This window comes from Muntiacus reevesi, chromosome 9 (assembly GCF_963930625.1).
Source record: "Muntiacus reevesi chromosome 9, mMunRee1.1, whole genome shotgun sequence".
In the NCBI taxonomy this organism is placed as follows: Eukaryota; Metazoa; Chordata; class Mammalia; order Artiodactyla; family Cervidae; genus Muntiacus; species Muntiacus reevesi.
In genome coordinates, this window is record NC_089257.1 from 49,543,219 (window position 1) to 49,564,402 (window position 21,184).

General features: G+C 39.0%; 1 protein-coding gene across 3 annotated transcripts in view; it reads right to left on the minus strand.

Annotated features, from left to right (window-relative positions):
- Positions 1-21,184, minus strand: part of SBF2 (SET binding factor 2) — a 481,299-nt gene that overhangs the window by 30,730 nt on the left and 429,385 nt on the right. For all 3 annotated transcript variants that reach the window (XM_065944986.1, XM_065944985.1, XM_065944984.1), the window contains 4 exons: positions 12,459-12,643; positions 7,187-7,363; positions 4,897-4,998; positions 4,011-4,196 (listed from right to left, as the gene is read on the minus strand). In XM_065944986.1, the coding sequence (XP_065801058.1) occupies positions 4,011-4,196; positions 4,897-4,998; positions 7,187-7,363; positions 12,459-12,643 (650 nt within the window). The remainder of the gene's footprint in view (positions 1-4,010; positions 4,197-4,896; positions 4,999-7,186; positions 7,364-12,458; positions 12,644-21,184) is intronic.

A 21,184-nucleotide genomic window follows, 5' to 3' on the forward strand; every position in this document is an offset into this window, starting at 1 on the left:
ACTGATTCAAATGAATTCTTTTTAAAGGCTGAGTAATATTCCATAGTGCATATGTACCACAGGTTCCTTATCCATTCATCTGCTGATGGGCATCTAGGGTGCTTCCATGTCCTGGCTATTATAAACAGTACTGTGATGAACACTGGGGTACACGTGTCTCTTTCAGTTCTGGTTTCCTCGGTGTGTATGCCCAGGAGTGGGATTGCTGGGTCATATGGCAGGTCTATTTCCAGTTTTTTAAGGAATCGCGACACTGTTCTCCATAGCAGCTGTACTAGTTTGCATTCCTATCAACAGTGTAAGAGAGTTCCCTTTTCTCCACACCCTCTCCAGCATTTATTGCTTGTAGACTTTTGGATAGCAGCCATTCTGACTGGCGTGTAATGCTACCTCATTGAGGTTTTGATTTGCATTTCTCTGATAATGAGTGATGTTGAAGTGTAATTTTCTCTTTTAGTGGTATCTTTGTCTGGTTTTGGTATCAGGGTAACTGATGGTGGCTTCATATAATGTCTTTGGGACTGTTCCCTCCTCTTCAAACTTTTGGAAGAGTTTGAGAAGAATCAGTATAAGTTCTTCTTTGTATATTTGGTAGAATTCACCTGTGAAGCCATCTGGTCCTAGACTTTTGTTTGTAGGGATTTTTTATTTTTTTTTTTAATTACAGGTTCTTTCATTTCTAGTGATCACTGTTCAAATTATCTATTTCTTCTTGATTCAATTTTGGTGAGTTTTTTGCTTCTAGAGGGCTTCCCTGGTGGGTCTATGGTAAAGAATTCACCTGCCAATGCAGGAGACACAGGTTTGATCCCTAGGTCACGAAGATCCCCTGGAGAAGGAAGTGGCAACCTACTTCAGTATTCTTGCCTGGGAAACCCCATGGACAGGGGACTGGTGGGCTACAGTCCATTGGGTTGCAAAATGAGTCGGACAAGGCTTAGTGACTAAAAACAACATTTCTAGAAGTTGTTCATTTTTTTTTTTTTAGCTTGTCAAATTTGTTGGCATATAATTGTTCATAGTATTCTCTTATAGTCTTTGTATTTCTGTGGTATCAGCTGAGATTTCTCCTTCTTCATTTCTTATTTTGTTTTTTCTGGGTTTTCTCTCTTTTCTTTTTGGTGAGCCTGGCCAGAAGTTTGTTGATTTTGTTTACCCTTTCAAAGAACCAGCTCTTGGTTTCATTGATTTTTTTTCTATTGTGCTTTTTAATCCCTACGTGTTCTTTAAGTGTGAACACCACATTATGAAGACTGTGACTTTAATTGTTAAAGATACACATCTTTATATGCCAAAAACATTAAAAGACAGTCAGTTGCTTCATCTAGTATTTAACTGAATAAACGGTGTTATTATTTCAATGCAGGGGTAAAACTGATTGAGTGTACTTATTAAGACAACACAGGCATCCAGTGAAGAGCCTTAAAAAAACCTTTCAAGTGATTTGTGACAGTATTACATTGAAGTTGGATGTGAGTAAGAGTAATTCTTTATGACACAGAGCCACTGAAAGTTTTTGTCTGCTTTAAAGATTTTTGTAAAAGAGGATAACATCATATCTGAGCATTCAGAAGATTTCATTAGCGATTGTACTTAGGATATCCGAGATGGTCCTGATGAAGGGTAACGAGAGCCTGAACAAGGCTGAGCCAGGTGGTCATTCAAATTTTCATGTATTCATTTGTTGTACTTATTTACTGAGGGTATACTACATTCCAGAGACTGAAATTACAATTAGATATTAGGGATATGAAGACTAATATGACACAGACCCTGCTCCCAAGAATTCTCAGTCTAAGTAGAAGGCAACAGACATTAATAGATGATGCTATCAAGGAAGTCTGTAGATGGTTCATTAGAATACAAATGAAGAGGCCTGGAAAAGGTTCAAAGATTACCTAGAAAGAATCATGAAATAAAATGTAGTGCTGAGACGAGTGCCTGGCATATAGTAAGCGGTCAAGAAGTATTAATAATGATTGCGGGGGGTGGGGTGGGGTGGGGTGGGAGATAGACAGGGAGGCAGGCAATAGCCTAGTGCACTTGGTTAGCATAATAAGTGTGAGATAAGAAGTGTTTCACGAAGAACTTGTTTGTTGTCACCTATCCAGAAGTGAGAAAAGGCCTGCACATTTCCTTTGGTCTTAGTTAAGTTTTCTGTTTCATAGACAATGGGCTTCACACTTTTCCCTCATCTATTTGTTGAAAGGAATCTGAATCAAAAAGCTAATATTCCAACAGGAAGCAAATATATCATTTGCAACAAAGAGTTTAAAAGTATAAGCTCAACCTTGTGGCCAGCGTCTCCAGATGCTGCTCAAATCAATTAAAATTATTCAGTAGGTCTTTAAAAAGCTGTGGAGCAATCAAAAACAATCTCCAGTGTGTGTGTATGCTGGGAATGGCATCCAGGTGGGGGGTGGTGTAAAAGTAACTGCTAATGTGTATGGATTTTGTTTATTGGGTGATAAAATAATCTGAAATTGCTTGTGGTAATTGTACAGCTCTATGAATATACTAAAAACTACTGAATTATACACTTTAAATAAATTTTTAAAAATATAAAGTGAATTGATAAAGCTGGCGAAGTGATTAATAGAATACAAAACAAAACACAACCATATATAAGATGACCTAGTTCCAAAACTGGTCCCTAAAAACACTTTAACTTTTCCTTCCAATAGATACTTGAGGCCAAGGTATTTCAATTTCAAAGAGGTTCACCATTCTGACATGTCAGAACCCATTCACTGTTGATGAAACACAACTGAAAGCGTGAATCTTGTTCTTCCCAGGCCAATTTAGCCACTGGTGCCAACACCTTCAACTTGCAAACTCAGTGCCATTTAATTCTCAAGCCCAATCCTGACCAAGGCTTGAGATGAAGGTAGGAGGGAGCCCAGAACATTCACATCTCCCTGTTCCCACTGGATTTGACTGCATTACATACCTTTGTTTCTGTCTGGTCCTTTGATTAGTCCTGATTATGTCATCCAGTAGAACTGAGCCATTGTTTTCAACCTCAGAGGCTTGCCTGGTCGGGCCCTGATTCTTTCTCGAGGGTTAGGCTCTACCTCTCCTAAATTCTCAGGCACGAGGTAGGGTTTTCCCCAACTGGGAAGACCATGTGTACGATTTCAGACCACACCATCACCTTGAGATTTTTGCTATTCTACACTAGATCAAATCTTCTTAGACAATAAGCCCAAGTTTGTTCCTCTTGGTAGGTGGTAATTGAGAGTGCTGACCCCTCCACTTGGGGCTTCCCTGGTGGCTCAGTGGTAAAGAACCCTCCTGCCTTGCAGGAGATGTGGGTTTGATTCCCAGGTTGGGAAATCCCCTGGAGAAGAAATTGGCAACCCACTCCAGTATTCTTGCCTAGGAAATCCCATGGACGGGGGAGTCTGGAAAGCTATAGCCCATGGGGTTGCAAAAGAGTCGGATATGACTTAGTGAGTAAACAAGAATAACCCCTTCACTTGGGGTCAAGCTCAACAACCAGCTCAGCAGTCTTAATTTCAGAAACCAACTAGTTTGAACTTCCCTGGCAGTTCAGTGATTAAGAATTTGCCTGCCAATGAACGGGACGTGGGTTTGACCCCTGGTCGGGGAAAATTCCACATGCTGCAGGGCAACGAAGCCTGTGTGCTGCAGCTACTGAGGCCCTACCACTCTAGAGCACATGCTTGCAACACGACAAGCCACTGCAGTGAGAAGGCTGCTCGCCGCAGCTAGAGAATAGCCCCTGCTTGCTGCAACCAGAGAAAGCCTGTGCAGCAGTGAAGACCCAGTGCAGCCATAAATAAATAAACAAAAACTAAAAGAGAAGAAACCAACTACTTCTTTTGCTTTTCCATTTCCAGAAATCTACCGCTGAGATTTCATCAAGTCTATGGCTGAGTCCATCAGAGTTGTGACATAAAGATACCTGGCACAACAATGCAATACTCAATAAATGCTAGTTCTGTCCTTGCTTTCATATCTAGTCAATTTAAACTTGCTCTACTCACCTGGTGTACACAGTCTAAGAACTGTAGGAAGATTGGAGTGAAACCACTGCCCTGACAGCTGAGGGTCAAGCTGCTCCGCTGACTGAATTTATGACCAAAAGAGAGCCACTCCTTTTCGACCAGCATCCGGAAGCCTTCAAGTGTCCTATAAAAGGGATCACTGAGTAACTGAACCAGGGAGGTCACCTAGGGCACAAGCAGGTTGGATACTTCATTACTTTCAGTCCCGAGAAATTCCTGTTGCTGAGACAAAACACTTCATTTTGATGACAGCTACTCTACAAGCAAAGTTATCTGGATGGCAAATTTGTTCACTAACCTGTCCAGGACAACTAACTGTATTAATTCTACAAGCTTTCCATTAAAAATAAGACTCAAATTCATTTTGGTTACATTTTTCTACAGAGAATTAAGAATTTAATCCTTGCCTGGCCAGTTTGCTGATTGTGGCTTTCTCCTAGGTTAATCAACAAGGTCAGAGGATCAGTTCAAACCTACATCTTCTGGGAGATGTAGACTAACATTTTCCTGTAGATTATACTCACACTTTGGCGTGAGTAAAGAAGGGGCTAACAGAACCAGAGAAAGAACTGACAAAACATAGGAAAGATGGTCTGTGTCCTACACTGCTGGTCATGCTTGCATGGTACATCTGTGGTGATGCTCCATGGAGCCTGATGACCTGAGTCAGAGTGCCCAGGCTATGGAGGGCCTGGGAACTCCTGGCACAGAGCCTTTTGATGGATACCAGGTGCTGCTTAACAGAGGACCTTCTCTGTCCATAAACACATTAGTCATTATACGAAAGATTCACCTGCAGAATTTTAAAATAATTCAGTTGAAACACAAATATAAAACTATCAGAAAATATGGTTTAATAATTTACTTGTGCAGTGATGTCCCAGCCTTCTTCCAAACACACCAAAACTGAGGAACCATTCTCAAGTACTTCTGAAACAACCACAGCCAGCTGCAATATCCTATGAAGCTAAGAAAAAGAAACAGAGGCCACATTTAGACCGAGTGCTTTCTGAGCGCCAAGAACAGACACACCTGCTATCAACCTTAGATAATCAAACAAGTTAGGAATAAAATATTTCAACAACAAAGAATCATATAAATTTTAGACAATTAAAACTCTTCATCAAAATCAAGATTAAACAATGACAAAATTTAAAACAATGTGTTCAAGGGATATATAATGAAATAAATTGAGCTCACAAGATTCCCCTCAAAACCGAAGAGCTATAATTCTACGGAGTGGCAAAGACAGGTTTTTAAGTGGCCCTTGCAATACAGTTATTGGATTTAAAATTTCTTATTAAATGATATAGTATGTTTTATCTCAGAGGGCTGCACAACTTTGTAAATATACTAAAGTGTATTTTTCACTTTTTTATGTTAACTGAACTGTACACTTTTAAAATTTTAGAAACCTCTCATATTAGAGAAAATATCCATACCAAAAATCTTAGGTGAAAGAAAAATATTACAAAATATATATAAAATGCATCTCCCTAGAGAAATTATAAAAGATATTGCTTCTATCAAATGTGAATTGTACACTTAAGTATTTGTATTGTGTATTAAATGAGCAGAAAACTTGCATTTGTGCTCAGCTTTTTGAGCCAAGCCAATTACTCAGAGTCCCTAATGAACAATTAGGTTGTGAGCAGAGCATATAGATCTCAAAACTAAATGTGTAACATTCTGATTTAAAAAAACTTTTTAAAGCCTCACTTGACATAATTTGTAGAATGAACCCAACTTGGAATTTAAACACCCCCACCAACATATCTTAAAGAGCTAGGCTATTTTAAAAACAGCAACAAGGCACGTGTACCCTGCAGAAATGGGAAGCTCCTCACCCAAAAGTTCCTATAACACAACTATTACCAGGCCTGAATTCTCTTGGGCTTAGTTAGCATTTGCTCTAAGTAAACTTTTAAATTGCCAATATCCCAAGTGGGGCAATGTTTTCCATTGTTTTTAGTCACTAATTTCTGATATGGATCCACTATGAAGTAAGGAGCAGAATGCACGATAGCAGAAACAGATGGATAGGTAGAGTGGTGGGAATATTTTGGGGCTGGGGCTCATAGCTTAGGAACAGAAGGGGAATACTGATTGCTCAGCTTCCATGGCTACTTCAAAGTATACTGAATTGCCTTAACAGTAATTAACACAGCCTCATACAGATTTATAGCTAATTATATATGTGGCTGTTTTCCTAGAGTTTAAGTACCTTGAGAATAGTCACTGCCCTGGGTGCTTATATCATTTCCTGGCTTTTTTTTTTTTTTTTCCCCTTTTTAGTCCCGTGTACTGTGGGAAACAATCCATTTTCCTCCTCAAGCAAGGAAGGGGGAAGAAAAAGAGGTCGGAGACTTGGAGGTTGATGTAGACGGGGGAGAGAGGGGCTGTGCACTCCTGTTGGGGGAGAAGGAGTAATGAACAAGCACGAGGGGCCTACAGACACGGGTGTACTGCAGAGAGGCTCTTGGCCAAATGTCTGCATCAGTGTCTGAAACATGCATGTCATAAATACCGTTCTTTCTGTGGTTTGGAAGACATGTGGGTTATGTGCTGGCATACCTATTTCCTTAATTTCTTGATAGGAGTTCAATTGAAAACATCACAAGACTAACTTAGCTGAAGGAAGGATAAATGGTTTTTCCTAAACTTTAAGAAGGCTTCAGGGCATCCAATGTGCCTTTGGTGGGCTGGTTTGGGGGATGAATCCAAAATCCAGAGAGATGGAACAGGTAGAGACAAAAAGAAAGTGAGAAAGTAAGAGGAAAAGGCCCTTGAAGCCACATAGAAGTCACGTTCTGTCCTGGATTATCACTCTGCTAATGACAGACCAGAAGCCTTATAAATACATGTTGATTAAATTTGTTACATATCAAAAAGTTTCCACCTAAAAACAATAATCTTTCTTAGCCTCCTATGGAGACCAAATTTCAGTAACAGAGAAAAACCCAAGGAAGAAGAATTCCACCCCTGCACCTCCTACATCACGTGGTGCCCTGGAACTGAAAGGCCTTTACAGAGGGCACACAAGGAGAGGAGAGTGTCAGGTAGTGGGGAATACAATATTCTTTTCCTCAAATATCAGTTCTGTATATCCCCTTGGGACTCTCTTGAGTTAGAAGATAGGCTGCTCCAAATATTACCTGTGGGAACCACTCAGAGTCTCCCAGGGCTCTTAGGAAGGTCACTTCTGAGTCAGTAGGGATGGCACTTGGAACACAAGCCCTCATCAGCTTTTTGAAACTGGCTTTCACTTGTCGGATGTCATGATATTCAACAGGCACAAACTCACAATTTAAAGCAAATTCTAACTTGAAGTTCTGTGGATGAAGATGCAGAGAATTAGGCAGATGAAGTGCAACAGGTAAAAGAGCAATGTTCTCAACAGGGCAATGCTTAATAATATACAGTCAGTTGAGGCCAAGGAGCTGCAGGGGCTGCAGTGGGTCAAGAAGGTCAATCTTGTGCGGCTAATGTGTCAGTATTGCTGGAAAGAGATATTCAGTAAGGTCTAGTGGTTTGACTTGATTTCTCACTCTGAGAACTTGAAAAGGCTACTTGTAGACTGGAATCTATCTGATGGAGCTTATAGCACCAAATAGAAGTTACTTATAAGGCCATGAGGACTTCCCTGGTGGCTCAGACGGTAAAGCGTCTGCCTACAACGTGGAAGACCCGGGTTCGATCCCTGGGTTGGGAAGATCCTCTGGAGAAGGAAATGGCAACCCACTCCAGTACTCTTGCCTGGAAAATCCTATGGACAGGGGAGCATGACAAGCTATAGTCCATGGGGTCGCAGAGTCGAACACGACTGAGAGACTTCACTTTCACTTTCTTATAAGGCCATGAACTGGGAATTCTAAAGAGGAACCAATGATGCATGACTAATCCCACACTGTAAACTAAATCTCCCTAACATGTGCATTACAATTAAAAGGTAATATGCTATTGAGATTCCAAAGCTCTACAACTTAAAGTTTATAGACATACACATTTGTTTCTTATTATGCAAGTAAAACATAGCCACTGTGAAAATGAAAAAAACAGAGTAAACATTGAGAAGGAAATAGAAATCACTGTCTCACTGTCCTAAGACTACTAATATTGTAGCTATTCTTTTAAAGCCAATAATAAAAAAATGATTTACAGTAAAACATGAGAGGCTTTGTTGATTTCTAACTTATGGACAATTTTTTCCACTCAATATGACATATATTTCAATCTATATTTATTTGAGTACTTTTACTCAAAAATTCATATGGAATTTTTGTACTTTTAATCCACATGGAGTTTTTCCAGGTGAGTTTTCAATATTAACTAAAGAACGCTAAATTGATGGCTCACTGAAATAGTTTATTCTGATAATCTAGTTGCCTACTTCTGAAGATTTAAAAGTTCTCCAGCTTCTTATGGCAAAGAATGAATGAATTTACTCATGTTCTTTTCACTTTCTTCATATCCTGCCCAAATTACTCGAAACTGGATCATCTGTTTTCTGAAGACTGACTATACAATAATGTGAATGTGATTAGCACTACTAAAGTGTATGTTAAGACAGTAAATTTTATGTTATTTGTATTTTACCACAACTAAGCAAAATTGCTGCCAAAGATTATATATAGGGTCCATTTCATGTTTTATACTGGCGAGAGTATTTTTTCAAGGCCTATAAAAGTTTTCAAATAAAAAGCAAAAACTCCCAAGTATTTTTTTCCTTTAAAGAGCATTTCCAACATATATTAAGAAAAAAAGTTTCTTTGTCTTAGTAATTCTACCTTAAGGGAGCTACCCTAAAGAAATACTCTAAAATGTAGGAAAAAATCCCCTAGTGGATTGTATTACATCTCAATAAAAAATAAAAATAAAAAAGCTGTATGCTACTGTAATTTTACATACAGATAATAAAGAAAAACAGAAAGGAACTCATGTTCTCATACTGCTAGGTTCTTTATCTCAAGCCATAACATGTTTCCATGTTGTATAATATAATAGACTTCATAATTATTTCAATCATTGGATAATTTTCCAAATTGTTGGATATTTTGGTTTCTTTATCATCTACGTGTAAAATTTCAGTCACATTTTCGAGTTTTTTTAAACTTTCGCTTTACTTTAAAAGTTATATACCATTTAAAACATTTATTATGATCCAGATATATTTACCCAGATATTTGAACATTTATATTCCTGAGTATAGTTCCCTGTGCTATACAGCAGGTCTTTTTTTGTTATCTACTCTATTTTTTAAACTTTTTATTGAAGTATACTCTACTAAATTGATTTACAGTGTTATAGAAATTTAAAAAAAAACAACTTCTAATACATAAGAAATAGTTTATTTTTCAGGACAACTAGATTCTTTTCTATTTCCCATCTACACTTGAGCTAGGTATACTTACCTTAAGAGGCTTTCCTGGTGGCTCAGACGTTAAATAATCTGCCTGCAATGCGGGAGAACCCAGGTTTGATCCTTGGAGAAGGGAATGGCAACCCACTCCAGTATTCTTACTTGAAGAATTCCACAGAGAGAGGAGCCTGGCGGGCTACAGGCCATGGGGTCACGAAGAGTTGGACACGACTGACAGAATAACACTTTCATACTTACCTAATAAAGCAGGAGTTATCAACCATAGTGTTGAGACACACACTGTTAGGTTATAAGGAATTTGTCACCAAGATATTAAAGTATATGAATTAAAAATGGTAAATAAAGCCAATTCCAGATTATTTAGAATAAGTCACTCTCACTTACTGGTCTCCTGTGTTTCCTTTTGCTGGGAGAAAAAGGTGTGGAGCTGTAACTAGGAAGCACTGTGCTGGCTAGACTGAGGCACACATCAAACAGACATGCACCTGCAATCTATAGATGGAGTTCAATAAAAAACAAAATGTGAATGGAACACACACAAATCCCAATAACTAATGTGCCAGAAATTATGTTTGGGATTATGGAATTATGCTTTTTAAATATAATATTGTATTGGTGAAAGAAAGGAGGGAGGAAAGAAGGAAGGGTCTTAAGTGGCCAGTCTTTTTTACTTGTATATGCCTGATCACACAGCTTATTTGAAGACTGATGTGCAAAGGGAATGGCAGAGATGAGCATTCAGGATACAAACCTTGGGGAGTGACTCAGGTCATAAATAAGTGGTTAAGTGTGAAAAGTCTGTGTTCTGGGAAAGACACTGGTGCCAAGGAGGCTGTGCAGGCCTCCCTGGGCTACTGTCGAAAAGTGTCCCAATTATTTTCTGGACATAAGATTACCTGCTGTATCAGAAGACACACGTGCATATTTAAAAACTGAGCATTACCCAGTGGTTTCATTCTACCCTAAAGCCTGGAGACTAAGTCACTACAGCAGTCCAGGCAGCCGGAGAAGTGCCAGCAAAGCTAGATTGCCACAGAGGAGCTGACTCAGGCTCTGGCATCCTTTGGACCAAGCCTGAGGGATCCTGCTTGCAGCCTCCATTCTTCAGTTCAAGTGAAGGTCTGCCTAGATTGTCCAGTGCTCACTGCATCCCTGGACTAAACTTGAGAGGATTTCTTAATTAACAAATACTTTTTATTTCCCACACACCTGTCTGTAATGATGAAATTTATTTTGTAATGTGTGAATTGCAAAACATTAAATCCAGAAGAATTAATGTTGCTTTTGGAGATAAAGACTGTCTTTACAATTTAGAGGACTTGAGCACAGTGAAGCTCGTTAGCATGATAATTGAAAAGTAAGAATAAAGTTGATTATCAGCTAATTAATATTTTACATTTTCTGACATGTCTTAGAGGACATGTGTCTCTGTAACCTAAGAAATACAATCTTGGCCTTCCCTTGCTTCCATATGCAGTGCCATACTCCTCTTTCTACTCTTCTTCCTTCCTACAGCTTTATCAATAGGTTTACAAAGAACAGAAACATCTGTTTGCCATGGGCACAGATTCTGGAAGCTGAACTGAGAGAGGAAAACCACAGCTTGAATAGCCTTCTTCCTTTTAAATGTATACTCCCTAATAGTCTTGATGTTTATGCTGACTTTCTAAATGATCATGTACCACAACTTCTTTACCCATTAACAATGAATATTACTCAGCCACTAAGAGGAACAAAATTGGGTCATTTTGTAGTGATGTGGATGAACCTAGAATCTGTCAGACAGAGCGAAGTAAGTCAGAAAGAGGAAAATATTGCATATTAATGCATATATATCAATCTAGAAAATGTTTCTGATGAACCTATTTGCAGGGCAGGAATAGAGACACAGAGAATGGACTTGTGGACACAGTGGGGGAAGGAGAAGGCAGGGTGAATTGAGACAGTAGGATTGACATATATACACTACCATGTAAAAAACAGAGCTAGTGGGAAGCTGTATATAATGGGGAAATCAGCATGGTGCTCTGTGATGACCTAGAGCGGTGGAGGGAGGCTCAAGAGGGAAAGAATACATATATACTTGTATCTGATTCATGGTGTTGTGCAGCAGAAACTAACTCAACATTGTAAAGCAATTATCCTCCAATTAAAAATATCCTGTGAAATCGGTGGAGAGGGAGGTGGGAGGGGGGATCGGGATGGGGAATACATGTAACTCCATGGCTGATTCATGTCAATGTATGACAAAACCCACTACAATATTGTAAAGTAATTAGCCTCCAACTAATAAAAATAAATGGAAAAATAAATAAATAAAGAGCCACTGATGTGGAGAGTTCACAGAGAAAAAAAAATATCCTGTGATAAACCACAATGGAAAAGAATATTAAAAACAGACTGTATACATGTGTGCACTGAGCTTAGTGGCTCAGTCGTGTCCAACTCTCAATAACCCTGTGGACTGTAGCCCGCCAGGCTCCTCTGTCCACGGGGCTTCTTCCAGGCAAGAATACTCGAGTGGGTTGCCATGCCCTCCAGGGGATCCTCCCAACCTAGGGATCGAACTGGGTCACCTGCATTGTAGGTGGATTCTTTACCATCTGAGCCACCAGGGAAGCCTCAAGCAATTATCCTCCAATTAAAAAAAGTATCCTATAATAAACCATAATGGAAAAGAATGTTAAAAAAAGAATGTACACATTGTGTGTAATCAAATTGCTTTGCTGTAAAATAGGAATTAACAACATTGTAATCAACTATACTTCAATAAAAAAAAAAAGAAAATGATTATGAATAAGCACTTTTTTCATGGGTAATAAATATGCATGTGTGTATGCATATGTATCTCCTTCTATATGAGTACAGGTAGACATACATATGCAAACATATTCATGAGCTAATTCTTTTGAGATTGATTATTAACTCCAGGTTAAGAATCCAAGCTGCAAAAAAAAAAAATTCTAGGAAAATTGGTTTATGAAATAAGTTTTAGAAGCTGCCTTCCTGTATCCAAGAAGTTTCTAAGTGAGAAAAAGAAATCTTACCCTTAGCTGTGACTTCTCACCAAATATATAAAGGGCTGCTTGACGTTTCAAGAGCTGGTTTTGCAGGTAAGTGCTGTTACTGAAGGAGGCCGAGTGATCCTTGCCTGCCAGCCGGGCGCCAACATCAATAAAGGATGTTGGAGAGCTGATCAGGCGAGTGCTAGAGCGAAGACTTGCCCAAACACCTTCACAAAAGTCAAAACAGTTGAGTGAGATAATCTGATGTGAGAATGCCATTGGATAGGAAAAAAGATGCATGCTCTGCGGGTACAGTTTTAGAGGTAATAGCAAATTAATTCATCTAAGTAATCACGTATCATATTGGTCATCTGCATCATATAAGCATTATTCAGCATAGCATCTCAAAAATCATTTGGCTCACAGGAACCTAAGAAATCACGCAAGTCAATTCTATTTTTGCATACTGATGTAAATTCAGTATTTATAAATACATACTGAGATCATAAATACAATGCACTGACACTAGGAAAGAAAAAAATGTGGGCTGGGCAGGGGAAAAAAAAAAAATGTGGGCAGGAGGTAATAATGAAGCCTAGGAAAGAGAACATGGGAGTAAATTCCTCATGGCTTCAAGAAAGAAGTAAGGAACATTCTTCTGCTTTAGTCAGTTCAATAAGAAATCCACACTAAGAAATAAATCAGAACTTTACTAAGCCCACTAAAATTTGAGGCTGGATTTAGAATTAATATTTGCACATTATGCCAAAATGATGTAATTTTAAGTCAGTAAAGATTATATTTTTATCTTTTTTCCCAGTATCCAGGAAAAACAGTGAAAAGTTATAAATTTAGTAATGCACATTTCACTCTTAGGAGGCTTTATTTAAGAGGGACAGTCAGAAGCAGATGTCTTCTAAGGGAAAGATGAAGCTAAGCTACTAGGAAGAATCTCATAAGTTAACCTTAATTATATTAATTAGAAAAATCAAGCATTTTATATGCAAGTTAGACCATCAAATATTAAATATTTAAACACAAAGGCATATAATACATCTTGAATTTGACAGAGGTCCTTAGAAATGCCCACAGACTGTGGTGTCAGGCTGGCAATGGAGTCACAGGGGTACAGAACACTGCTACTGCTTCCCTAAAGTGCCTTCTTTAGCTCTTTGAGAAATTAATCTTTGACAAATATTAAATCAAGCCATGTTTCTAGGTGACCAGAAGTCACCATGATAATGTCACATCTGCTTCTCTCTTTATAAGCATCTATAGGGTCAGAAGACCAGTTCTCAAGAAAACGTTTTGCAATTTCTGCTTAACATGGATGAATCTATTATAACCTATGAGTTTTCTTAGATACTGTGGCAAGTGTTAATTTTTTTGTAAATGAAGTCACAGAGGAAATTCAGAATGTGGATGAGAATAAAGAAAATGATTTGACAAACAAATGTGAAAAAATTCACTTGTAACATATGCCTTCACATGAAGATGGTTAAAAGCAGTGATACATCAGGACAATAATACAGTACCTTGATTATGGACTCTTCCCTTAGCTGAAGATTTGGGATTGGACTGAGTAAAACATTTATCTCTGTACCCATGCACTGGTAGGCAGAATTAAAGAAGGAAGGAGGAATGAAATGTACATAGCAGCAAACATCAGAGCAAATTGCATAAGAGAAGAACAGGTTAATTTTAAAAATTAAATTAACAATAGGGAAAATGTAAATATAATAAAAGCGGAAGATTTGATTAACAAATAAAAAGCTTATTTGATTAACAAATAAACAATCACACAAAAAGATGAACTGAGTGTCTGTTAAATGAAATTTCAGCACTTGTTTATAAATATTATAAGCACAATGAAATGGACAGCACAGCAAAGAGTGCCACTAAAAAATTATACCAAATGGAATAAGCTTTTAGAGGTTGTCATTTGGTGAGAAACAAGTTTTTATAATAAAATTAAGGAATTTGGGGAGGGGGTGAATGTTAGGAATACATTGGTTCTGGTACTTAATGAGGCTGACTGATTCGCAAATACGATTTGCTATATGACATGTTTATTCTTTGAGCAAGGTCATCATATCAGGATTGAAGCTCTACTAACCATTTGGAATAACAAAGGGCATGTTTTTGCAGTAGAGCAGTAAGCATTGCCACACTATCTTCTTTTTTCTCTTTTCATTTGGAAATTCCATTTATTTTCCGTAAGCCGATAGTTATGTACAGCAAAAATTTATGATCCTGTGACAATACCCAATGCCACAAAAAATATAGCTTGTGATGGCTGACATAATGACTTCTCCTAAAATCCTTACTTGCACCAAAATGATAGGTAGTATCAAAGATAATACTTTTGTAATTTGAGTAATTTTTTTTTTTCTGATAGAAAGTGCTTCGTGACTGTGGCAAACTTTACCTGGTAATAACAAACATGGTGAGAAGTAAGTCACAGTTATATTCCTTCCTGAGCAAAAGAACTGCTCAAGTCACTTAAGGAAAAGGATTCTGTACTTACTACGGATTGAAAACATTAATGGCAGGATAATTAAGCTATCTATTTCAAAACTGCATAAAATACGACATAATTTGATAAAAGAAAAATCCTCAGACATGATCTTTCATTTCTACCTCACTCCTGTGGAAACAGGAAATGAAGGGTTTCAGTAGCCAAAAGAAGTCAGAAAGCTCAGGGCTGCAGAGGTGCTGGCTGATGGTACACAGAAAATGCTGCTACAAGACAGAACAAAGACCTGGAAAAGGCACAGGCCTCCCGTGTGCGAGCCTACTAGTCTCCTTTCTGTCAAGGTTCCGAGCTTTCGTACTGAAATACAGATCAGTCAGCGCTTCCTTACAGTGACGCCTAAGTGGTTGGTTCCCTGATTTTGAGATATTGTTCTCTAAATATATCATTTTCTTACGCTAGTGCCTCAGCCTAGAATGACCTCTCCCATTTCTTTACCTGACAAACTCCTTATTCCTTAAGATCCAGGAACAATGTAAACTCTGAAAAGCATTCCTGACTGTCTCTAGAGTTGTAGAGAGCTCTATTTGAACTCTGATCCCATAGCACACTGTGATTATTTACACATCTTATTCTACTTGATTGTGTGTTCCAAAGGGCAAAGACCTAATCACATTTCGTCTTTGGTGTTGCTGGCTGTGCCATGCATCTTGTGGGATCTTAGGTCCCCAATCAGGGATTGAACCTGGGCTCTCAGCTGTGAAAGCACAGAGCCCTAGCCACTGGACTATCAGGGAATTCCTCACAAATAGTCTTATCTCCATGCTAAGAGCCTGAAATGTAGGTACTGCAAACATTTGTTGATTGTGTTTTTTTTGAAAATTGATACATGTGAGCTGCTGTGGTTCTCTACTATATCCTGAACTCAGTTATTTGCCCTGAAAGAATAAAAGGGATATTACACTTTAAAATAATTAAGTACTTTCTCAAACAAAGCCTCGTTAACGAAAAAACTGCCAAGTATTTATCACCGAGCAGAAAATCAGCAATGAGAAAACAGCCTGTACTGATATAGGGCCAACACAGGACTTAAACAACTGTAATTCCATCTGGCAATCATGTTACCCAAAGGTATGACACTAGGTACTGATGGTGAGGTCTACTTATTTTCCTAAGTGATTCTCAGGTGTCAAATACGTGTCCTGAGCATGCTAACACCAACCTGGAGGTGTGTGTTTCCAAACTGCAGAGTCCTCCTTAGTGGTTTGTGAAATGATTTTAGTAGGTCAAACTGTATTTTTAAAGAAGTGAAACAGATTAGAACGGAAAAAAGGTAGGTGCACTGCTTGTGGTATATAGATGAATATTGTTTTGTGAAACTTTTGTTATAGTCTATATACATTTTGCATACATATACAAATGTATATGTATACATACAGTAACAAATACATTTTATATCCATAAGCTGTGATCAAAAAAATTGAAAGTTATTGGTCTAGGCCTAAGGCACATTTCCTTTTTTTTGGCACATTTCCTTTATCTGCTTGCCTTTTGCCAGTGAGAAGCACTGGCAAATTACAGTCGGCAACTGTACATTGCTGACTTAAGGCAATTTACATTCAAATATAGACTTCCCTCCCATTTCAGTAGAGTATTAAGAAACGATAATGACAATAACTTCAATAATAATAATGGAACTGACATTCACTGAGCTCCTATTAATAACGAGCCAGTTACTAAGTTAAGCACTTTACATATACTTCATTCATTCATTATAACCACTTGAAAGCTAAATTACTATTATCTCCATTTTACAGATAAGGACACTGAAAATGAAGAGGTTTTCTAAGTTGCTTACTATCATACATGTGGTAGGACTGCAGTTTGAACCTGAATGTAACTGAACCAAACCCTTAGTGTCTTGTTACCTAAGCAACCATGTGGCCCTGGATCTGTCCAGGAGGGTCTGGATAGAGGTTGCTTCAGGGAAGAACTGGTCTAGTTCATCCCACCCATGGGAATGCAGTGTTGTTCAGGGCGTGAGAGTTTTCTGAGCAATGGTATTATTCTCTCTACTCTGTTCAGAACAAAGCAAGGAAAGAAGGAAAAGAGATGCTAGGGTTGGATGTGGGGACAGCGTACTATATTTATCAATGTAACCTTATGCCTAGCAAAATGCACGAGGCCTAAGTTATATTCAGGGAATGCTGCACTGAAATGGACTGAACTAATCCTAGGCCCAGTTCTGCTCTTATTTGCTAAGTGATCTTGGCTAGGTCATGTCATCTCTCAAAGTCTCTTGAAACACCTGTCCTGAAGGCTATTTCAAGGATAAAATAACACTGCTGAGGAACTTAAAGTCTGTGGAAATGTAAAGGAGGAAAAATTTAAAAATTTTCCTCCATGTGGCTACTTCTCAAATACACCCAGTTATTTCATTTTTCTTTTCCATGGGATGGTCTTTATCCCTGTCTCCTGTACAATGTCACGAACCTCCATCCATAGTTCATCAGGCTCTCTGCTATCAGATCTAGTCCTTTAAATCTATTTCTCACTTCCACTGTATAGTCATAAGGGATTTGACTTAGATCATACCTGAATGGGCTAGTGGTTTTCCCTACTTTCTTCAATTTAAATCTGAATTTGGCAGTAAGGAGTTCATGATCTGAGCCACAGTCAGCTCCTGGTCTTGTTTTTGCTGACTGTATAGAGCTTCTCCATCTTTGGCTGCAAAGAATATAATCAATCTGATTTCGGTGTTGACCATCTGGTGATGTCCATGTGTAGAGTCTTCTCTTCTGTTGTTGGAAGAGGGTGTTTGCTATAACCAGTGCATTCTCTTGGCAAAACTCTATTAGCCTTTGCCCTGCTTCATTCTGTACTCCAAGGCCAAATTTGCCTGTTATTCCAGGTGTTTCTTGACTTCCTACTTTTGCATTCCAGTCCCCTATAATAAAAAGGACATCTTTTTTGGGTGTTAGTTCTAAAAGGTCTTGTAGGTCTTCATAGAACCGTTCAACTTCAGTTTCTTCAGCATTACTAGTTGGGGCATAGGCTTGGATTACCATGATATTGAATGGTTTGCCTTGGAAACGAACAGAGATCATTCTGTCATTTTTGAGATTGCATCCAAGTACTGCATTTCAGACTCTTTTGTTGACTATGATGGCTACTCCATTTCTTCTAAGGGATTCCTGCCCACAGTAGTAGATATAATGGTCAACTGAGTTAAATTCACCCATTCCTATCCATTTTAGTTCACTGATTCCTAGAATGTCGACATTCACTCTTGCCATCTCCTGTTTGACCACTTCCAATTTGCCTTGATTCATGGACCTAACATTCCAGGTTCCTATGCAATATTGCTCTTTACAGCATTGGACCTTGCTTCTATCACCAGTCCCATCCACAACTGGGTATTGTTTTTGCTTTGGCTCCATCCCTTCATTCTTTCTGGAGTTATTTCTCCACTGATCTCCAGTAGCATATTGGGCACCTACCGACCTGGGGAGTTCTTCTTTCAGTATCCTATCACTTTGCCGTCTCATACTGTTCATGGGGTTCTCAAGGCAAGAATACTGAAGTGATTTGTCATTCCCTTCTCCAGTGGATCACATTCTGTCAGACCTCTCCACCATGACCCGACCGTCTTCGGTGGCCCCACACGGCATGGCTTAGTTTCACTGAGTTAGACACTACTGTGGTCCTGAGATCATGGCATCTGGTCCCATCACCTCATAGGAAATAGATGGGGAGACAGTGGAAACAATGTCAGATTTTATTTTTTTGGGCTCCAAATCACTGAGGATGGTGACAGCCATGAAAATTAAAAGATGCTTACTCCTTGGAAGGAAAGTTATGACCAACCTAGATAGCATATTAAAAAGCAGAGACATTACTTTGCCAACAAAGGTCCGTCTGGTTAAGGCTATGGTTTTTCCAGTGGTCGTGTATGGATGTGAGAGTTGGACTGTGAAGAAAGCTGAGCGCCGAAAAATTGATGTTTTTGAACTGTGGTGTTGGAGAAGAGGCTCTTGAGAATCCCTTGGACTGCAAGGAGATCCAACCAGTCCATCCTGAAGATCAGTCCTGGGTGTTCATTGGAGGGACTGATGCTGAAGCTGAAACTCCAATACTTTGGCCACCTCATGCGAAGGGTTGACTCATTGGAAAAGACCCTGATGCTGGGAGGGATTGGGGGCAAGAGGAGAAGGGGACAACAGAGGATGAGATGGCTGGATGGCATCACCGATTCGATGGGCATGAGTTTGAGTAAACTCTGGGAGTTGGTGATGGACAGGGAGGCCTGGTGTGCTGCGATTCATGGGGTCAGAAAGAGTCGGACACAACTGAGCGACTGAACTGAATTCATTTTTATGTTTAAGAGGCAGATTTTCTCATGGCATTTTTCTACACAAGATAATTTATCCAAGTTGCAAATATCTTCATTTGGCTCATAGGGCACAAAACCTACTGTCATTTTAAATGAAAAGCAATGTTATCTATTCACATCTTCATTTATTCTTAACTGGTTCTTGCATCAAAAAGGTTGCTTCTCCCATCTTAGGAACTCTTCAACATGCATACTCAATGCTAAGTGACCACCCTGATTGCAAAAGGGTGAAGGAGAAAGTGGAGGTCAGTCTAAACCCTCATTCATCAGGGTAGGTAAGAGGCACAGAGGAGAGAGCATAAGAAGGAAACCAGGAACGAAGATTCTATGACAATGAAAAGGAATGGAAAAACAGTGAAAATAGACAAAAGGAGAATGTTGGTAGGGAGATTTCAAGATAGGAGGCTCTTTCCACATAAGGTAAATGAGGAACTGCTGGTGAAGTGGTACCTAGCTCTCTGAAAAATGAAGACTCTATACTTGAGGATGGGAACAAGGAAATGAACTAATGGCAAGGCATGCAAGTGTCTACATGTAGTCATGCCCTGGCCAATCTGAGTGTAAGTCTGCCTGCCATATTCATGTTAACAGGAAATCTTCTGAGATTTCCCAAGCTTGTCCCAGTCCATTCCTGCTGCTCTATATGAGGAGGGATGATGCTATCAGAAAAGGCAAAGGAAAGCAACTCGAGGGACACAGAAGTTTAAGGTGTCAGGAAGCGGCCACATTTCATCTTCCAGTTAATCACTGGGACCTTGGGAGATGTGGAGGCTTTGGGAAAGAAGAATTAAGAGATAGAGCTGCTTAGGAGCAAAAAATCTGTCATAAGGAAACACATCAAGTTTACAGTAATTTTTAGGAGAAAATATTTGGGAAGCGGATCATAATAATTATGGCCTCATTATGCATAGAAAGAGTCACAAACAAATAGAGTTTAACCCAAAGATGTAAATACAGCTTTCCAGGTACATTTGAGAATAGCAAAGAAAGGACCCATGATTAGAATGTAACCACTAGTGGGAATTCCCTTGCATAAAAAAAGCCATGAGTCTGCGGCCAATATAAAAAAAGAAAAGATACTGTAGTTGAAACATATTGGTGAACATCCTTGAGCCTTAGGTACCAACACAGAAACAGAGACAGTTTTATACCTAAAATTTATACTACAGGTCACCTGGCCAAGTGGAGGAATAGATAATGTGCTGTTGATGAAGTTTACAAAGACAAAAATCAAGAGTAGGGTGGGGATGGGAGGGTTTCAACTAGACAGACGCAAGAAGTTGCATTCTACTAAAAGTTAAAGGGAAAAGGTGCTGACATGCCTGCTAATATAAGCTTTCAGATGGCAAATAAAGAAATAAGAGAACTGCAGCTTTGAATCAAATCCCGACAGCAGTTCCTGGCAACAGAAATACCAGAAACCTTAGGAGAAATACACTGTACTATCTTTTAGTTCAAACTCACCAAGAAAGAAATGATGAGAATACTGAAGATTGTATCTTACAACTTTAAAACAACAAGTATTTTAAAAGTTCAGGAAAAAACTACATATAATTGTTATGGGTCAAACTGTGTGCCTCCCACCCCTTCAAAATTCTTCTGTTGTCATCCTAACCCCTAGCACCTCAGAAAATGTGACCTCATTTAGAAATAGGGTCACTGCAGACGTAATTAGTTAAGATGAGGTCACACTTCAGTGGGGTGGGCCCCTAATTCAGTGTGATTGGTGTCCTTGAAAAAGGGGAAATTTGGAGACAGGCGCACAGGGATGTCATGTAAAGATGAAGGCAGAGATATGGCTGATGCTTCTACAAGCTAAGGGATGCCAAAAATTGCCAGCAAACCATCAGAAGCTAGGGGAAAGGCACAGAACAGATTATTCCTCATGGCCCTCAGAAGAAG